Genomic DNA, 18,207 nt, shown 5'->3' with positions numbered 1-18,207 from the left:
TAACAAAGATGGTATTGGCTCAGAGCATGATTAAGGACATGCATTTGCGTTTCCATCTCTTGCTTTAAGAATGTGTATAAGTAATGTCAAGTGCATTCTCCCTGACAGAACTCTTAATACTGTTATGATTTATATGAATGCATTTTATTTATTCACCTGGGTCTATCACTCATCACGGGTGAGTCTACATTTCAGTAAGTATAACTAGCGTGAAGTAGAACAAGAAAGGCCCTGGTAAAATGCAATCGTTTAAGTTTAAACTTACAACTGGATTTTGTAACTAAAAACGGAATTACGATGGTGTGAGCTGCAATAAAATCTATGGCATGCACAACATAAAAGAAATCAATACTAGAATAGTAATTCTATCTTATATAATGCTTTTACACACAAGAATTCAATACAGGGTATACATCTATCCACATATAGAATGACGTGATATAATTTGGGTCTACACAAATGACAATATAGCAGTTGTTTACTAGAGAAATTAATTTGAGATAGTGTCTAGTTCTTTTACAAGGACGGTGTCTCTCTGGGTGCACACAGACACACAAGAGGCATTACACATATGTGCACCTTCTCATACAGGTCAAATTCAACTCCTCAGTTTGCATAGGGGGGTCTCTTGGACCCTTTATAATTGAAGGATTTTAGCGAGTGATAAATCAATATAACATTGATATGCTAGCGTAAAATTTATGTACTGTAGTTATAAAGCGATAATATGTGGTGGATGGATCAGCAGTCTTGTTGGAAGCCATGAAAAGACATTAAGAATTAACACGTAACTCCAGCCTTTTTAGTCCATAAAACTCGTAGGTCCATAATTTCCTGTTCCTCTGCTGTCACTCCATAAACACAGTTGCGGGCATACTGCACCAATAGTCAGGTGCAGAGCTTTAACATTAAACGATATTGAAAGCTTTTATGCCCAGCACAGATTGTAAATGGGCTTTGACATATTAGGTCAGCTCTATTCCTTTAACATTAACTACTCTTATAAGGTAGCGACATTATAATCACAGCAATTCTCACTACATGTACAGAGAATCCATTGTTACTGACTTCCATACAGATGCGAATGATTAGGTCTAAACAGGCAACATAAATTAAAGCAATATGTTTTGTAATTTTCATCATAAGTTAATAATCTTAAAAGGGGATATAATGGAACAAATCTAATTCTGAAAAGAGTTGTAAATGAAATTCTTCGCAAGAATGCATGAAAGCAATATTATGTAAAAGAAAAAAATTGGGAAACAAATTCTTGCAATAGATTGATTGTTACTGGATTAAATAGCTCTGATTTTCCCACCAGTATTCTAAGTTCAATTATCAGTCATTGTCAAGTGTAATGTAAGACATTTTATCTGCTTCCTGTGCCCGCTAGTTCCCTGTAACGGTGTTTCTTGTTTTACCCGTATTCCACATTAGGTTTGTTTCTTTTTTCCAGTTCATTAGTTTACTCCCTGCTGCTTCTTACTATCATGATTTTATGTATTTCTCCTTTATGGATTGTTTAAAAATTTATTGCCGGTAGATTAATTCTGACTTTTCACTGCAATATATCACAGGCCACCTTCGCACGGTATACTTTAATGGAATTAACTCCTACGAACTGGGCTTGATGAAAAAATGTATAGAAACATTGTTTTTATTGCAGGTACATGTTACCGGCGAAATGCGTTTACCTCACTCTAGAGTCCAGAAGTACTTTTACTTCATGAAAAGCTGTTTTGTTGACATACACAGCATAAGAGAACGTATATTTGCAGTAGTTCTACGTTTCTTCCAAATAAGGACTCAGAATGTATACGAAACCCACTGTAATGCCTTATAAAAGGCTTATTCACTAACACTTAGAATCCAACACTAATTGTCAGGGGCCACGTCACTGGCTGTTGCTTCACAGATATTAGGGCCTCCTCTTAATGAAGATCTTTTGTTTGATGCTTTAAACACATTCTAAAAATATTCTAAAGTAGAGTAAAGTAAACATTTAGTATAATTATCATATTAAATTAAATTTTATAAAAATAAATTAGATATTAGATAATTCTAGACGCCTTAAAAATTCCAATCAAGACGACATATGACGTGCTCCTGCACTGTGGTTCGTAAACTTGACAGTCTGTAAGATTGACGTAGGTGAATCTTATAAAATTGAAATATGTCGGGTAGTAAGCTCCTCATTTTGAGTGTAACCATATCGGTACTGTGTACGTGTGCGAACGGCCTCTATTTCCACATCGGAGAAACGGAGAGAAAATGTTTTATTGAGGAGATACCCGACGACACTCTGGTAACAGGTGAGGGAAAGTCGGCTGGTCTACCCGGAGACCCTACGGTTGTTTTTTTATTTTATTTGTTAAAAAGCTTAAGCGGTGATCGAAGAGTATGTCTTTGTGGTTTTTATTATGCTTCTTGAGGATAGTTTTCCAACTGTAGAGGGTCGCAGCGATGATCCAACTCTCTAGGCTAGGCAAGATGGGTAGGCTAATCTAGCGAGGCTACGGTTCAGGGGTCCAAATTCTATGCATCACGTAAAGTCAAAATCAGCACGCGCATTTATCACATATTTATTGAATCATGGAAAACAGTGAAGAAATGGGTAAAATTATAGAACAGCTCCACACAGATTATTACCTTGGAAATTGATTTATCCTACAGTCTGTTTTTAGTGTTGCTGGTGAAGGAGGTGGTGGTGTTTATTGTCGGTCAATTATTATTAACCTCGTATCTCTATCCAGCTGATGAAGGAGGTGGTGTTGTTTATTGTCGGTCAATTGTTATTAACCTCGTATCTCTATCCAGCTGATGAAGGTGGTGGTGTTGTTTATTGTCGGTCAATTGTTATTAACCTCGTATCTCTGTCCAGCTGATGAAGGAGGTGGTGTTGTTTATTGTCGGTCAATTGTTATTAACCTCGTATCTCTATCCAGCTGATGAAGGAGGTGGTGTTGTTTATTGTCGGTCAATTGTTATTAACCTCGTATCTCTGTCCAGCTGATGAAGGTGGTGGTGTTGTTTATTGTCGGTCAATTGTTATTAACCTCGTTCTCTGTCCAGCTGATGAAGGTGGTGGTGTTGTTTATTGTCGGTCAATTGTTATTAACCTCGTATCTCTGTCCAGCTGATGAAGGAGGTGGTGGTGTTTATTGTCGGTCAATTGTTGTTAACCCCGTATCTCTGTCCAGCTGATGAAGGTGGTGGTGTTGTTTATTGTCGGTCAATTGTTATTAACCTCGTATCTCTGTCCAGCTGATGAAGGAGGTGGTGTTGTTTATTGTCGGTCAATTGTTATTAACCTCATATCTCAATCTAACAAAGTTGGGAACCCTTTGGGAACGCGGGTTTTGGGAAGGGGAAATCGTTGGGAGAAAGACCAGCCTGTCAAGTTGTTACGGAATGTTTCTGCGCGTGCGCAGGTCATCAGGAAGCCATATGTTCAAGAAGGGATTTACTAAGGAAACCTATTTATAAAAGGGACTATGCTAACTTAACGTACCCTAACCTAACCTGGTGATTCTAAGTATTAGCTCTGTGCCTGTTTTTACCTTTGAAACTGGTTTTTTCTACACTTTTAGGGCTTCTGATATTGGCGGTGCATTTGTTTGTTGTCGGCTAAATGGAATGTCCCTTCGCCATGTTTAGTACTGGGCCGGGAGAGGGCGGGGCGGTACCCATACGTAAACAAGTCATTGTACTTGCCGGACGGGATATGAACCGTTCCAAACAGACGTACCTGTGCCCTGTCTTGTGAAGATCGCATATCGAAATGGACTTCAGGGGTTAATTACAAGTTAATTACATTTGTACGACAAAAAGTAAATCCATAATTAGCAACCAAAAAACTGTAGAAAAAGTCAAGTTAGAAGGAAATCGCCACCGCGGAGGTACTACTTAGATCTACCCCTAACCTAACCTAACCTAACTTAGCAGGCTGTGTTGCCTAGCCCAGGTGAAGGAAACTCCACTTTTACACAGAAGCTCCCCTATAACACTGCACATGCGCAATAGCATTCCAGGATGGCCAGTATACAACTTCTGATGTTCATTAATTAAAGTCGACCGACAAAAAATAACTGGAAATTCTTAATAAACAATCAAAATATTATAGGAAAAATCAATTTCCAAAGTAATACCTGATACAGAGCTCTTGCTTAGGCTAGTTCTACCCTATTTTGGACCTATAGTCAAGTTGGAGGTAAATTTGGAAGATGATTAGGCCTACGTCTAGTCTAGAATTGTGGGTCCCCAAGGGTAAACCTCCTAGTTTAAAGGCTATGGTAGGCTGTGATGAATAATGATTATGCTAATTAGGGCATAAAAAAACAAGATTTTTTTTAGGTCTCCATATAAAACTGAAGATTTACTGCACCCCTCTGCTTCAGTAATTAGCCTGTGAGTCTATGTGAAATATGGGCACTATGATTAGTACCAGCCCCTGGGGATGACTGTAAAAACAAACAAAGGACATTAAATATAATAAGCCTAAATATAAATGAAAGAGATGAAAATATAACCACCATACTATGTAAACCTCTATTAGATGCAAAACCAGTATGTTTATTGTTCCAAAATAAGAGAAAAGTACTTTTAGGACTTCAGATGTACATATCATTAACCAACAGTGTCTGTGAACTAGGCTATATTTTATGAAAACAGTTCAAAAAAGTTAATGAGCAAGGTCTTTATGTAAAAATTAGTCATGTCTTCAAACTTTCTTACGCCTTAGAGAATGGCTCTAATAACTTAATGTAAGTATTAAGCATTTAGGCTATATATTAGGTAGGTTAAGGTTGGGTCTAGGTAAGGCGCAGTGCCCTAGGTTAGGTGAGACAAAGAAGTAACCCTGTTATCATATTATCCAAATTTTCCTTCTTATGTTATGACCTACCTTTGTTTGATTTTTAGTGATTACCAACATGAACCATATGTTTTTTCCACCAAATTCTCCTGTATTTTTAACATTTCATAATTGCTGTTGGTGCATTTCACTCGTTTTTTCCCAGTTAAAAAAACCTTGGTTTCAACTGAGTTCTTCCATAGTTTTTTGTATTGAGGGGTAGGGCAGATACTAAAAGGAAACTTTTTCCCTTTGGTTAGTATTGTTGTCAGAATGCTTGAGGCTGTTTGAAAAGTATACTTGAAACTGTTTGAAAAGTATACTTTACACATGTTTGACAAATTAGTTTTCGCAGTATTACTTGGTTAGGTTAAAATGTTTGATATGTTACTGTATGTTAAAATTTAATATAGTATCCCAAATATTAGAATAAGTATTTCACAGATAACACGGAATCCCAATCTAGATTAGTCAGGCTGTCATACTTTTAAGTTAATACACTCTCTCCTAGGATTGAGAAGTTATAACTTTTATCATGGAAAGTTTTATGCAGTATATTCATAAAAGCCTAATGTTCCTGTCTAAAGTTTAGGGAAATTTTATTGAGTTAAGTTTCAAAGAGCTTTTCTATTTAAATGGCTTATTTTTTTGTAAAACAAGTATAATATAGAAATAGAGTTGACAGTCATTTTTTATTATATGGTAAATTTCTTAAGCAAGTTATGCTATATTGTCTAAATCTAGTTATATGTTTATATAATTGTGTTCAATATTCAGTTATTGCAAATATTTGTGGGGTGGGGTGGGGTCAAAGAGGTAAAATCCCAAGGCAGGGTGGTGATGCCTACAAATTGGTTAAGTAGAACAAGGCACCCTGGGATGGGTTAGGTTGACATTGCTCCATGGAATATATAGTCTCATGAGAGGCTGCTGTTCAATATTCAAAAATGCTACTTGGAAAAAATGTTCAGTGCTGCTTTCTGTTGAGAAAATAACCTATGCCTGTGCCCTGCAATATTTCTTGAGCATATAGTATGATTTTGATATATTTTATTTCTTCAAAGATTTATGTTTTATTATTAAAATTTCATTGAGAGTTTGCTAACCATTTAACCTTTAGCCCACAAACTGTGACCTCATCAAATGCAGGGACTACCTTGCTTCTGTTCTAAGTATATGTCAAAATTGTGATTTAGCAGGTACGACTATCACATGGTTGCCAAGTTAGTATATTCAGGTTCAGAGAAACAAAATTTCTATTTGACATATATTCATTGTAATATTCACAGGACCCTGCATTTATCTTGGAACCTATTAACTCATTTGTTGATCTCAGAGTACACACACCCACAGTATGCTTTCATTGGTTGTGTGAATTCATGATTACTTTAGTGACAGTACTTTTGATAAGAGTGTGAACCCATCTAACAGTGCTCATGATAGACTTCACAAATATTCTGGGCCTTGATACTAATCTTCCCTGCATGGAACAACTAGCCACTACCCAATCCTGTTATTTCTTCATGTATAAAAGCTTATGTCACACTCAGTTATTTCCAGATGTCTTACCAAAATCTTTATTCACATTGCCATTTTAAATTGGAGTATATATGTATTTGCCTACTGTGCCTTATGTAGAGATACTTCCCTATGTCTAAGTTGTAAGTATTATCCCATCTGCTGCTATTCTTTCCTTTAGCCATTCATGATATTCAGTGTACTATACTTCATTTCTTTCTTCATAATGAGTGTTCTTTGTTCTTATCCACAGAATGGAGCTCTTTATTTATGAAACTTTTGATGTACAGTACCCACTGTAACTTTGCATGGCAATGTTTGGCTCATTTTTGAAGTACAAGCTTTAGTTTGAGTCATAGCTCTTTTTTTCCATTTTCAACAGCATTAAATCAAAGTTTATTTTTGTAATCATTAATCAAACCCTCTGCTTATCTCTATATCCAGTTTTTCTCTTTTGGTATGCACTCATTTTTGGTATGATTTCTTGTGTGTTTCCTTTTTTGGCAGGGTTCGAGTAAAAAAGATTTTATGTAATCCATCTCTCTATAAGATCTCTTATTGCAGCCAAGTCTCCTCTCTTTCTGTCTGTCTGTCTCTCTATCTATCTGTTGAACTGAAGGCCTGTTTCGACATGTGTGGCAATGCTCATTTTTGTTACGGTGGAAATGAGCAATCCTTGGATACCTCAGGCTTCAAGAAAGTCTGGCTACATCAATTTGGGGTTTCTGCTTTAAAAATTACTGTAAATGATAGCATATATTTCAAGTTGTAATTGTGTTGGTATTTCATCACGGTTTATTATTGATTTTATTATCTCTTACTCGACAGGTAATTACAAGCTTCAGCTGTTTGATCCTCGGACTGGAGGGTTTATGCCATCGTCTCCTGGGTTAGGCATGCATGTTGAAGTCAGAGACCCAGATGATAAGCCTATATTGTCACGAGTAAGTCTTGCAGTAATTTGTTGCCACTTTTTTCTTACCAAAGAGGTAGTGACAACTACAGGAGTGATTATACCCTTGTCTACAAATGCCACAATAATGGGAATTTATAAAATTTTGGGGTATATTCTTGTCCTCAATAGCAAGTACTGTATCTGAATTTTCTTTATATCCTTTATGAGTATACAGCATTCAGGGTATTTAGCTTTTATTTATATTAATTTTGTGTTCCTTTGCAGGTTTACAGCAGCGAGGGCCGTTTCACATTCACGTCTCACACGCCAGGAGAACATGTCATATGTCTTTATTCCAATTCTACCAAATGGTTCTCTGGTTCTCAGTTGGTAAGGAGATATTTATATTGAGTTGTCTTTTAAGATTCACCCTAAAATCAGTTAAAATCATTCTTTGTTGTTTTTCATGGATAAATTTTCTTAGATTCAGGGCCATATGTTATGGGCTTTATAGTTTATATGAGCCATTTTAAATTAGCAGAAAGTAGACAGATTTCAGTGATGATCTGTGCTAAGCATAAAGATAGAATATTAAACAGGTTGTAAAAATTCCTTCACTTCTCCTTGTCTAATACATGTGATGCTTTTAATTATACTTGGCTGCTGTAATTGACATTTTCATCTTCAAATTGAACAAGGTATGGCAAGTGTTCGTACGTACAGTACAGTGTAAGAGGATTCAGTTAAACTGGAAATTTTTTCTTTCAGAGAGTTCACTTCGACATTCAAGTTGGAGAGCATGCCATTGACTATGCTAATGTTGCCCAGAAGGAAAAGTTGAGTGAACTACAGTTGCGTGTTCGTCAGTTGCTGGATCAGGTTGACCAGATAGCCAAGGAACAGAATTACCAAAGGGTAAGTGGCTTGTTTTATAGGGTTTACCATTCAAAGTGGAGATTTTTAACATGAAAGTAGGCTTCAGGACCTCTGTTGAAGTTCATTTTGCCCAAAGTCTTCATGAGTAGAGTTCATGTTTAACATTTTAACCTCCAAGACAACTTTTTTTTTCTCTTAAATCCAACAATGTTTTGTAAGATGACATTAGATTGTAAACAGATGGTGGTTGTTTATGTCCAGTATTTTGTATTGTATATTGCAGTGTAAAGAAAACTTGTACAATATTATTTTCTAATCCTTTTTTTTGACACATCCCAAGACATTAGGTTATGGTTAATGATTAACAATTATGTGATACCTTATTCTGCTTTTTTTTCCACTTTATTATTACATATTATAGTAGTTTTAAATTTATTCATTTGGATGTCATGAACATTTATGTGCTGTGGCATGCTGATATTTGCAGACTTAATGTGAAAAGCGGGTATTTGTAAACTTTGCAGTATATGAATATTGCTTGGTCATAAGGAATGAGAATACATAAAATAAGAGTGAATGTTGGGCAGTCTTTAAGAGAGTGGGTGAGTCATGTTTCATATCTCTCACTGAGTCCTGTATTATCACATTAATTAAGGAAACTAAAAAAGGAGTGAAGGAAGGGAGGTTAGTGGGAACTGCTTAATGCTTACAATCAAGCTTTTACAGAATGCTCAGGAGAGAACATACAATACAGTATTACCATGATTGTGAAAGCAGTTACTTGGTTGGATGTTGGGATGCCAGTAACAATTTTTTAAAAATGTACAGTATTTCAATCATTTTACAGAAGAGGTCAAAGAAATGTTTATTAGATATAAAGTAGTTTAAAAGAGACCACAGTTACACTTCTTGTGAAGGGACTTTTTGTAGGTGGAAAGAGATCAGAGTTCATGAATGAAAAGTAAAAGACAGAGAGGAATGCACGTATTGCTGAAGGGATACTGCTTTGAAACTATAGTAACGTCTACAGTGTGCCATTTGGTACATGGAAATGGTTAAAAACAAGCGTGGAATGGAGAAGAGAGGGTGGCAAATCAAGATGAAAAATGCTTATGGTGCTTGAAAAGTAAGCAAAGGAAATTTACAGATAGGGGAGGGGGCGCTGTGTGGCTGCTACAGAAGTATATGAGTGCCCTGAATACTGAAATGTGTTTTGAATGTAATAGCCGGTGGTGTATGAGATACTGACGAGGGCTCATAAGATATAAATTGAATAAGAGATTTTCATAGCTAAGGAGTATAAGAAGAGAAAATAGGGAAGAGAAGACCGTGTCAAGTGAAAGGGCTGCCCTAGGAAATAGCAGAACATTTCTGTTACTGGACTCAGAATCAGGTACTTAGAGGGCAGTAAGGGAAAAGTTGCACTGCTATGAAAGAAAGGAATAAGATTGCTATGTCGGAATGAGATTGCTAGGATATTGTTTAAAGATGCTTAACTACAAAAGACTGAGATTCATGTGTGATTAAATTAGGAAGGTCATATTACAGAAGAGCATAATTTCACTATTTTTTTGGGGTAGTATCTGCAAAATAGGTTGAGATCTCAAAGACTAAAATGGTTTGGAGATGTCTTGGAAAGGGAAGAGCATTAGTTGACAAGACTGAAGCTGCTGTGGGAGTAGTCTGTTGAAAACCATCAGGAAGGCATAGATGGAGACTTAGTCTTGTGGGAATTTTGGCATAAAAAGCATTCAAGAGAAAAGTAAAGGGAACTCATTTTTCTCGTGTGAAAATGTTGATGATAAGTGTTGTATTGTTGTTGGTCTACTGCATAACATGTTATCAGTACATATATTTTAATTTAATGTTGCAGTTAACTCACAGAAATCTGAACACATTATGATCAGCTGTTATTACCTTTGCAGTACCGTGAAGAGCGTTTCCGCCAGACATCCGAGAGTACAAATCAGCGTGTTTTGTGGTGGTCCATCGGTCAGGTTTGCATCTTGGTGATAATGGGTTTCTGGCAGATGCGTCACCTGAAGAGCTTCTTTGAAGCCAAGAAACTAGTCTAATTGTGATATAAATCAGTAAATTATATTTTTTATTTTCCATTTGACTAAATCTTTAATTAAACCAAGATTGGTTCTATGTGCGAGTGCTACTGAATTGTTGAGAAATTGCAAGAAATTGAACTGTACTGCATTTCGTTTTAGTTTTACTCTGGATGTTCAGTCATCATGGTATGAAAATGTTATTTCTTTGTATTATTTTTGTTTTTGTTTGCTTGCATTAGATTTATATTGCAGCATCGTCTTGTTACGCATGTGAACAGGTCTAGAATATTAAAAGTTTTATGAGATATGAACACCTTGTGTACTGTACATAAAAGACCATAGTTATTAAGGTGTTTCTTCATCTTCAAATTGTTCTTCTAATGATGGTATTAGTATTATCATTATGTTGAGGTTTTGTCTCTTATATCTGGTACTGGTTTCTTACCACATAGTATTTGTGTAATTTGTTGTTTATGCCGTGGCTCAAGGTATTCCATTTTATTCAGATGTCTGTTTTATTTCTTCAGCCAGTTTGTGTTTAATATGGTAATGCTTGTTACTCGTGTCTTCTGTAGTTAATGTGTTACTAGGTCATAAAGGAAAACTTCATTTATTGTATTAGCATGTTGGAAACAGTGACAATCTATTTTTCAAACTACAGTGCTTCAAAGAAGTCTCTTTATGCCTTAATAGTAAGATCTGATTGCCATGTTTTTCAAAGCAAAACCCTTAAGATTTAAGGAGATTTAAGTCAGGAAAATGTAGTTGGTAGGTTATGTAAAGGTTTTCATTTGATAAATACAAAAACTTGTACAGTTTACTCAGGATTTCTTGTTCTGACTAGTAATTATCTAGGGGCCTGTAAATATGAAGAAGTAATTAAATTGCTGTGAATAGACTTCTGCGTCTTGTGTATAAGGTTCCTTTCATTTATTTGCACAAATTTTAGACCAGGAAATACCATTGTAAAAGTTTGCTGTAGGCTATTTGAATTCATTGCTTTGGACAGGTGAATAACTATTTGAACTTTGAGAAAGCCATGCATTTTCTTTTTTCCTCACTTAGTAGATACTGTATTGAGAATACAACTTTTAACAAACTTTCTGTATTACTTGGTCACTGAATGTGATCTCTTTTATACTGTGCTCTGCATTGGAGTTGTAGTAAACGTTCACCATAGAATTGCATAAAGACAGCAGTCCGTGGAAGCCAAGATGCTCGGTTTTGTACAAGGTGTAATTATTGCTTTCTTTGAATGTATGATTTTTAGATGTTTTGAATGAAATAAATTTATTCTTAATGAAACTTTTCTCATTCTCCTGTCAGCTCAGAATATTGATTCATTCTTATTTTCCTAGAATGACTATATGGTATTTGTGAAAAAAAATGTTAGTTATATTTAAAAGTTTTTATGCCTCTTCAAATCTCCAAACTTTTGATGGTAATGTTGGCATCTTAATAATATAAACCAGTTATTAATTAATATTAAGATTTGATGATAGAACATCACATTTATAAAAATAACATTTTGGAAGTCACTTTAAAATGTCAAATGGGAGCGTATAATTCAGACAGAGACCTCGTGAGGTAGATAGTACTAGAATTGTGCCTGGGCCAGATTAAAATGCCGAACACAGCATATGACATTTTTGATAGATTGATAACATATTTAAAAGAGGTTAGTTGAAACATCAATTTTATCATGATTAAAAGTTTAGAAGACATAAAAATGTTATAACAGGCGAGGCATAGATTGCTATTCCATAAGTAGAAAGTAAGGTAATGAAAGATGGAGAGAGAGAGGCAGCCTGCGGAATGAAAATATAAAAACTGGAGATTCATAAGTCAAGATGGAATATAAAAAGGAAAAAATGCAAGTAAATACAGAATCTGTTGGATATGTACGGGCCACTTCGCGATTTGTAGTTGCTCTGCTTGCTAACCGGATACTCATTTACTAGTAAATCAGCTTTCTCTTTGCGTTTGGTTTTGTTTGTTATATTTTTTTCATTGCAACTCCAGTACGAGCTTCCTCCATTACAATGATAACCCAACATTGAGTTTTCAGTACCCCACAGATTTTGGAATGGTCATGTAATTGTCTCGTAGACTTGAATTCCTTCTGAACATCAGCAAATACATGATAAAACCCGTTTTTGTGTGATACTTATACAGTTGTTCTATCATGTGGGATGCCACTGGTTTTATTTACTTGGTGAGATGTCAATATGACAATTGTCGTTTCTTTGTAATGTAACTGTAACGTGGGTGACATGACAAATTCTTACCATAACTTTTCCTTGACTATACTGACCCCTGTCATCAGGAATCAAATAGTTTCTTAAAATGAAAACATTACATCGTTATCATACAGTTGTATAGGATGAGTCTAAGTGATTTCGAAGTCATGAGATTATTTCATCACTGCCATATATCTTAACAGATACCAGTTGAAGGGTAGAAACCAATGAAATTGGTGCTGACAGGGTGCTGTAGTGAATCTATAGTACCGTCTACAGTGCGCCCTAGACTATCATGATGTTGTCGTCTAAATGAGCTTTAAGATAGCATCTGTTGAATTTTAGTCTTTTGAAAGTACATAAATTGTTAGTAGGGTTTTGTTACAAGTTGTTCCGTTCAGAGAAAGCATTCGACAACAGGTCAACATTTAATTATAACAATAATGCTGTACACTGTGCTGCTGTGACAGAAACACGGATAAATAAATTACTGAGTCTCTGGATGCGGAATCTGGTACTAATGAGTTGAAAAGTAAGTTAGTAAGGGGTTCTGGAGAAAGTTGGTTGCTGTGGGACTTACTGATTAAAAGGGCTTCATAATTTAGACGTGGTAAGAGGTACACAGTGAAACAAAAAGCGAGTGGTGCAGAATAGGCCTATCTAGAAGGTGGGGTTGATGTACTGCTTCTGAGCCTTCCTTGCCGGTGTAATGAAGTGTCATAGCGTCATTACTTAAATACAGTGAGAGAGAGAGAGAGAGAGAGAGAGAGAGAGAGAGAGAGAGAGAGAGAGAGAGAGAGAGAGAGAGACGTGTTCGTGTGTATGGTAACATAATGAGGCAAATTTATGGTCGGATGGAAATTCGCTCTTATCTCAATTCACATTGTTTAACTTTGGGAGACTCGCACGTGCTCCCTGTGTTTCATATGTAAATGACAGTGGAGTTAGTCCTAATGAATATTAATGAAGAGTCCCCTGTGTGAAAATACTTAACGCTATTGTGAGGGCAATTATATTTCACCACATAACGGAAGCAGAGAGAGAGAGAGAGAGAGAGAGAGAGAGAGAGAGAGAGAGAGAGAGAGAGAGAGAGAGAGAGAGAGCTCTAATCACCCGCGATTATATTATTAGCGTGTAAATTCCCTGTTCATTCTTTTCCATGTCCGAACACCGTTCCTCTCCACCCTTCTGCATTTGATCCAGCCCCTTCACAAAAGCCTAGTTTTCGGCTTCCTCTTTCATTAAGAGTGTCCTGGAATATCTCACCCTGCACGAAATGTGAAAATTCCATTTTCCTCTTCTTATTCTCTGGATTTCGCAGGTCAAGGCAGCACAGTGAGAAAATGCTGGTGGTAACATCGGTCTAAAAATAACCTCTCTCTCTTTCCCTCCCTTGTCCGGGGTGAATCCTCTTAATTGCATAGTAACAGTTACTCCCGTGAAATCATTTATTTCTTCTCACGTTTTCATTTTAAGCCCATTTCCATTTCTTTCTTGTCTTTGTTAGGCGAACGTTTGATACGCCAGTTTCAGCTGTGCTGGAAGCAGGGGTATGTCTGTACATGTGCTGCTTGGTTCACAGGTGAGGCAGAACGTTTCTCTGAAATGCTTTTTTAGTGAACGACACGCTTAAATTGTGATGATTTCTCTTCTTTCTTTCTGCGCATGTTCCATGTTGTATAACCTAAGACTATTGATACAAATCCGTCATGGCAAGCTCACTTATGCAATTAGCTAGAAAAAAGAAACTAGGTCTAATATAATGACAGCGAAACATTTCCTCTATGAATAACGTAAGAGAAATGGAAGAAATAGTCTCCTTTAGATACAATGTGATGTAAGGATAAAGCAAATGTGAATAGTGTTTATTTTATTTAGGAATATAATCATATTCTTTATAATCGCTCAAACGAAGCCATTTAAAGTCCGATGAATTGAAAGCGACCGTTAATGAACCTTGTCCTTTGAAAAGGATAAAAAAAATGTTGAGTTTGGCTTTATTTCTTCGTCAAGTTAAATGAGAGGTTGATGGGTTTCAGCGTATTCTAAAGCGTATTGCGCTTTACTTGCACTGACTTCTCTCTCTCTCTCTCTCTCTCTCTCTCTCTCTCTCTCTCTCTCTCTCTCTCTCGAGTGGTTTTGGTTAATGGAACCTCTCTGAAGACGAATTACCAATTATGAAATGCAGCATTGTGCTATTGCAGAACGATCATATGCATTATCTTCTTTTCAAGGTTTAGATTATGAAGACTGGAGTTGGAGCAACGATCTCTCTCTCTCTCTCTCTCTCTCTCTCTCTCTCTCTCTCTCTCTCTCTCTCTCTCTCTCTCTCTCTCCTGCAAACACATTTATTTACCACTAGGCAGTAGAGGTTTCGTTTTTTGCCCATCTCTCAACAATTTCCTTTCAAAAGATTACTTTTATCACCCTTTCGTCTTCTGGATTTAGGTGGCCTTATGCCAGTACGGTTTTTCCTTGTATCTAGGCTCGTGAACTACCTATTTTGTACAAGATTAATCATGTTTAATTCAGTTAAGTTCTTAAGTGTTAAAATTTGCTTCGCCACTTGTGTAGGTTGAGCGACTGCAGCTTTAGTCAAATGAAGACCGTTATTAAAGCTTGGAATGGGTCTCAAAGATAAATAGATTTCAAATTATAGAAAAGCATATTTAGGATAAATAAATATTAATTATATATATTTTATAGGTATTTTGACAAATTAGCTTATTTTATAGCGAAAAAGGTTTATTAGAAGCTCTCTTATTATTGTTTACATAGCGAAAAAACAGACAGTGGGAGCGTGGCCGTAACATATGAAATTAGTGGTGAAAGTTTGGATATTATAAGTGTTTATTGTAATTTTTACGGTAATTATGCTACTGAACAGTTTATAGCTGCGCTAATGAAGAGTACACGCTTAGCTCTTAGCAAGAAAAGTGAATCCAATGCGTGTGTGGCAGAACAGTATTTTTAACGGGCCAGGTACCAAAACTAGGACGATAAAAATTATAATGTGCTCTTCTATCAGTGAACTTAAACTATACTTTGCTGTGTAATCGCCGTCGAATGTCAAGCAGTATTATGTTCATTATATACTGGCCAATCGATCATTGAATTAATCACTGACATGGTGGCGAATGAGTTAAAAATAATGAGATCGTTAGCTATGTGGAGCAAACATGTCTTCAGAAGTGAAGCTTGACGTGAGTGTTTCCAAACTTTTTCCAGTAGCCTACTGTTTTGTTTTCGTATGCAATATCCTATCTGTATAAATTTCCCAACTGTAATGTATCCCCTGTTATAAGTCATGCTAAGATACTTGATAAGTGTGATAGCATTAACCTATCTAACGCAAAATAGGTCTGCAAGCTAGAGCTAGGCATATTGCAATTCTTCTGTACATGCCACTGTAGGCCGTTAGTATACCGCTTGCTGTCAGTCTAGTCGTTTACCCTTAGTGGAACAGGATATGCCTGTATCTCGCCGTACCTAAAAGAGAAATATAGTAAAAATGAGTTGGATGTGAGAGAAGCAAGGTATTTGGTACGCAGCTAGCCTATTTTATAGCAAGAAATGGCACTAGGTTAAATCAGCATCGTAGAAGGCTAAGTTGTAGTTTAGGAGCGACTGGCATAGGCTCAGTAATAGCAGCAACGGGCATTATTTTTTTTATTGTCACAGATAAACATTGTAATAGTGTCTGATACTTTCCCAAGCGCGAGTGCTAAATTTTTATATAGTGTTGACATCATGTAAACACAATTCCAAAACTAGTGTGTAAAGGAAAACTTGAAATATTTCCATCCTTCTTGGAAGAGCTGTCATTGATTTAACCTATTTCGTTGGTGATGCCGAAGTATAAATAGACTTTACTGGTATATACTTTGATGCAAAGGGTTATTAAAGAGGTCTTCTCTCTTTTCATGGCGAATATAATACAAAGTACAGTTTTCATTGGGCAGAATCATTGTGCAATTACACCACGTAAAATATTGACGCCTATTGTTTCAAATTTGTAGCCGGCAGTGCTTTAAGAGAGGTTTACTAAAGGATGAAGCGTCAAAGTCAGATGATCATGTTTTTTATTGCTGAGGCTTTATTCTGCTACTGTTCACCTTTGTACTGCATAACCCCTTTTTATTTTGTTTGTTTAATTGTTTAATTAACACGATTCCTTTAAGAGTTCCGTATAGGGTCTAAAAGTCAATGAAAAACAGTTGCATAACCTTAGACTCATGTATGTATGTTTGTATGTATATAACCACAGAATGATCACTGACATATTTACAATTCAACTGGTGAATCGGGGATAATTCATAAGTGCAGAAAACTAGAAAATTAGCTGTTACTTAATCTACACAGAAGCTTATGGTCAGCTTGTCTAACATTCCTGTACACATTAAGCCAGTCACTTGTCTTTCTCGAGACGGGTTTTTAATTTTTTTAGTGTCTCTTACAGTCTAACTACCCTGCACGCTCTAGGCTAGCTATCCTTTCCTTCTCGCTCCTGTTATTACTGAATTTATATATAATACGTATAAATAAATTTATTTATTTGTTTGTTTTGTGCCAACCAATCGCCCTCCATTCTTTCCTTATGACAATATCGTCTCAAACTTCTCTAGTTTATCTTTCCATGCTTTCATCTACAGCAGTTGTTTTTTTACCACTATTATTCTCTCTCTCTCTCTCTCTCTCTCTCTCTCTCTCTCTCTCTCTCTCTCTATATATATATATATATATATATATATATATATATATATATTAATGTTTGACTGTGTGAGTGGGGTCAGATAACGGTGCATTTTTGGCGGATTCCATTAGGCTAATGTTTTGGGCAAATTAGGAATCGGGACAAAGCAGGAATTCCAGGACTCGTTTAAGGTTGGCAATGGTCCATATATTCTAATTAAAACCGTGCTCTCGTATCTCTGGAGTGTCTTGCAAAGATACAATTACTTTTATCCGAAATTCATGTAAAATACATTAGGGCCGTTGCTCATTTCCCTTGCTCATACGTTCGGGGAATTTAAAATGCAAGTCTGCATAGGCCTAATCTTAACTTTTTGAGTTCCAGTTAAGCATATTTGTTTGTGTGTGTGTGTGTGTGTGTGTTTTGTTTTTGTATCACACAGTGATTCAGATATCTCGCACTTCCATCGTCAATTTGGCGTGAAGTTGTTACCTTTATCCGATTTCTAAAATGCGCAAAGCAATAACACTAGTTCTGATTGAATTCTAAGGGAATCTCCTTATGTTTTTGTTTTTGACTTGGGTGATTTTTCTATCTATATATGTATGCATATATGTATATATATATATATACATGTTATATATACATACATACCCGGTATATATGTAGATGTATACATATAGGCTATATAGGCCTACACATATGTATATATATATATATATATATATATATATATATATATATATATATATATATATATATAAAACGTAAAAAATTGTTCTATTTTCACCCTGACGTAATAACATTTTTCCTCCCCCTCTCTCTCCCACCCCACCCTCCCCTAGGATTCTCCCCCGCCCCCGGTTCCTGCATTTTTGCGAAAAGCCCACACATCCCATGTTAAGAGCGGTATCAGAAAAAAAGATAAAAAAAAAGATATATCTGAAACCCACACACGCGTTATTGAATATCAGTTATGGCGAATGTCGTAGATATTTCAAATAAATAGTGATGCGTTAATCCCGCCGCTAAACTTTCCCATTCCTGGATAAAAACGTATAAATCACAGTTCACTT

At 36.1% G+C, this 18,207-nt stretch overlaps 2 protein-coding genes across 2 annotated transcripts in view; both read left to right on the top strand.

The window, feature by feature from the left end:
* The first annotated feature begins 1,878 nt into the window (after positions 1-1,878).
* eca (eclair) lies at positions 1,879-11,503 on the top strand. The gene is made up of 5 exons (XM_067085072.1): positions 1,879-2,312; positions 7,199-7,314; positions 7,551-7,655; positions 8,034-8,180; positions 10,067-11,503. The coding sequence occupies exons 1-5, from the start codon at positions 2,174-2,176 to the stop codon at positions 10,214-10,216; spliced, it is 657 nt and encodes a 218-aa protein (XP_066941173.1). The 5' UTR covers positions 1,879-2,173; the 3' UTR covers positions 10,217-11,503.
* A 3,709-nt stretch (positions 11,504-15,212) lies between these two features.
* LOC136827205 (uncharacterized) overlaps positions 15,213-18,207 on the top strand; it is a 305,481-nt gene continuing 302,486 nt past the window's right edge. The window contains exon 1 of the mRNA XM_067085036.1: positions 15,213-15,641. The gene's annotated coding sequence lies outside the window, so the exon portion shown is untranslated. The remainder of the gene's footprint in view (positions 15,642-18,207) is intronic.

The sequence above is a fragment of the Macrobrachium rosenbergii genome, chromosome 1 (assembly GCF_040412425.1).
Source record: "Macrobrachium rosenbergii isolate ZJJX-2024 chromosome 1, ASM4041242v1, whole genome shotgun sequence".
Classification (NCBI taxonomy): domain Eukaryota; kingdom Metazoa; phylum Arthropoda; class Malacostraca; order Decapoda; family Palaemonidae; genus Macrobrachium; species Macrobrachium rosenbergii.
The sequence above is the reverse complement of the archived record's forward strand: the minus strand, read 5'-3'. Positions and strand labels throughout refer to the sequence as shown.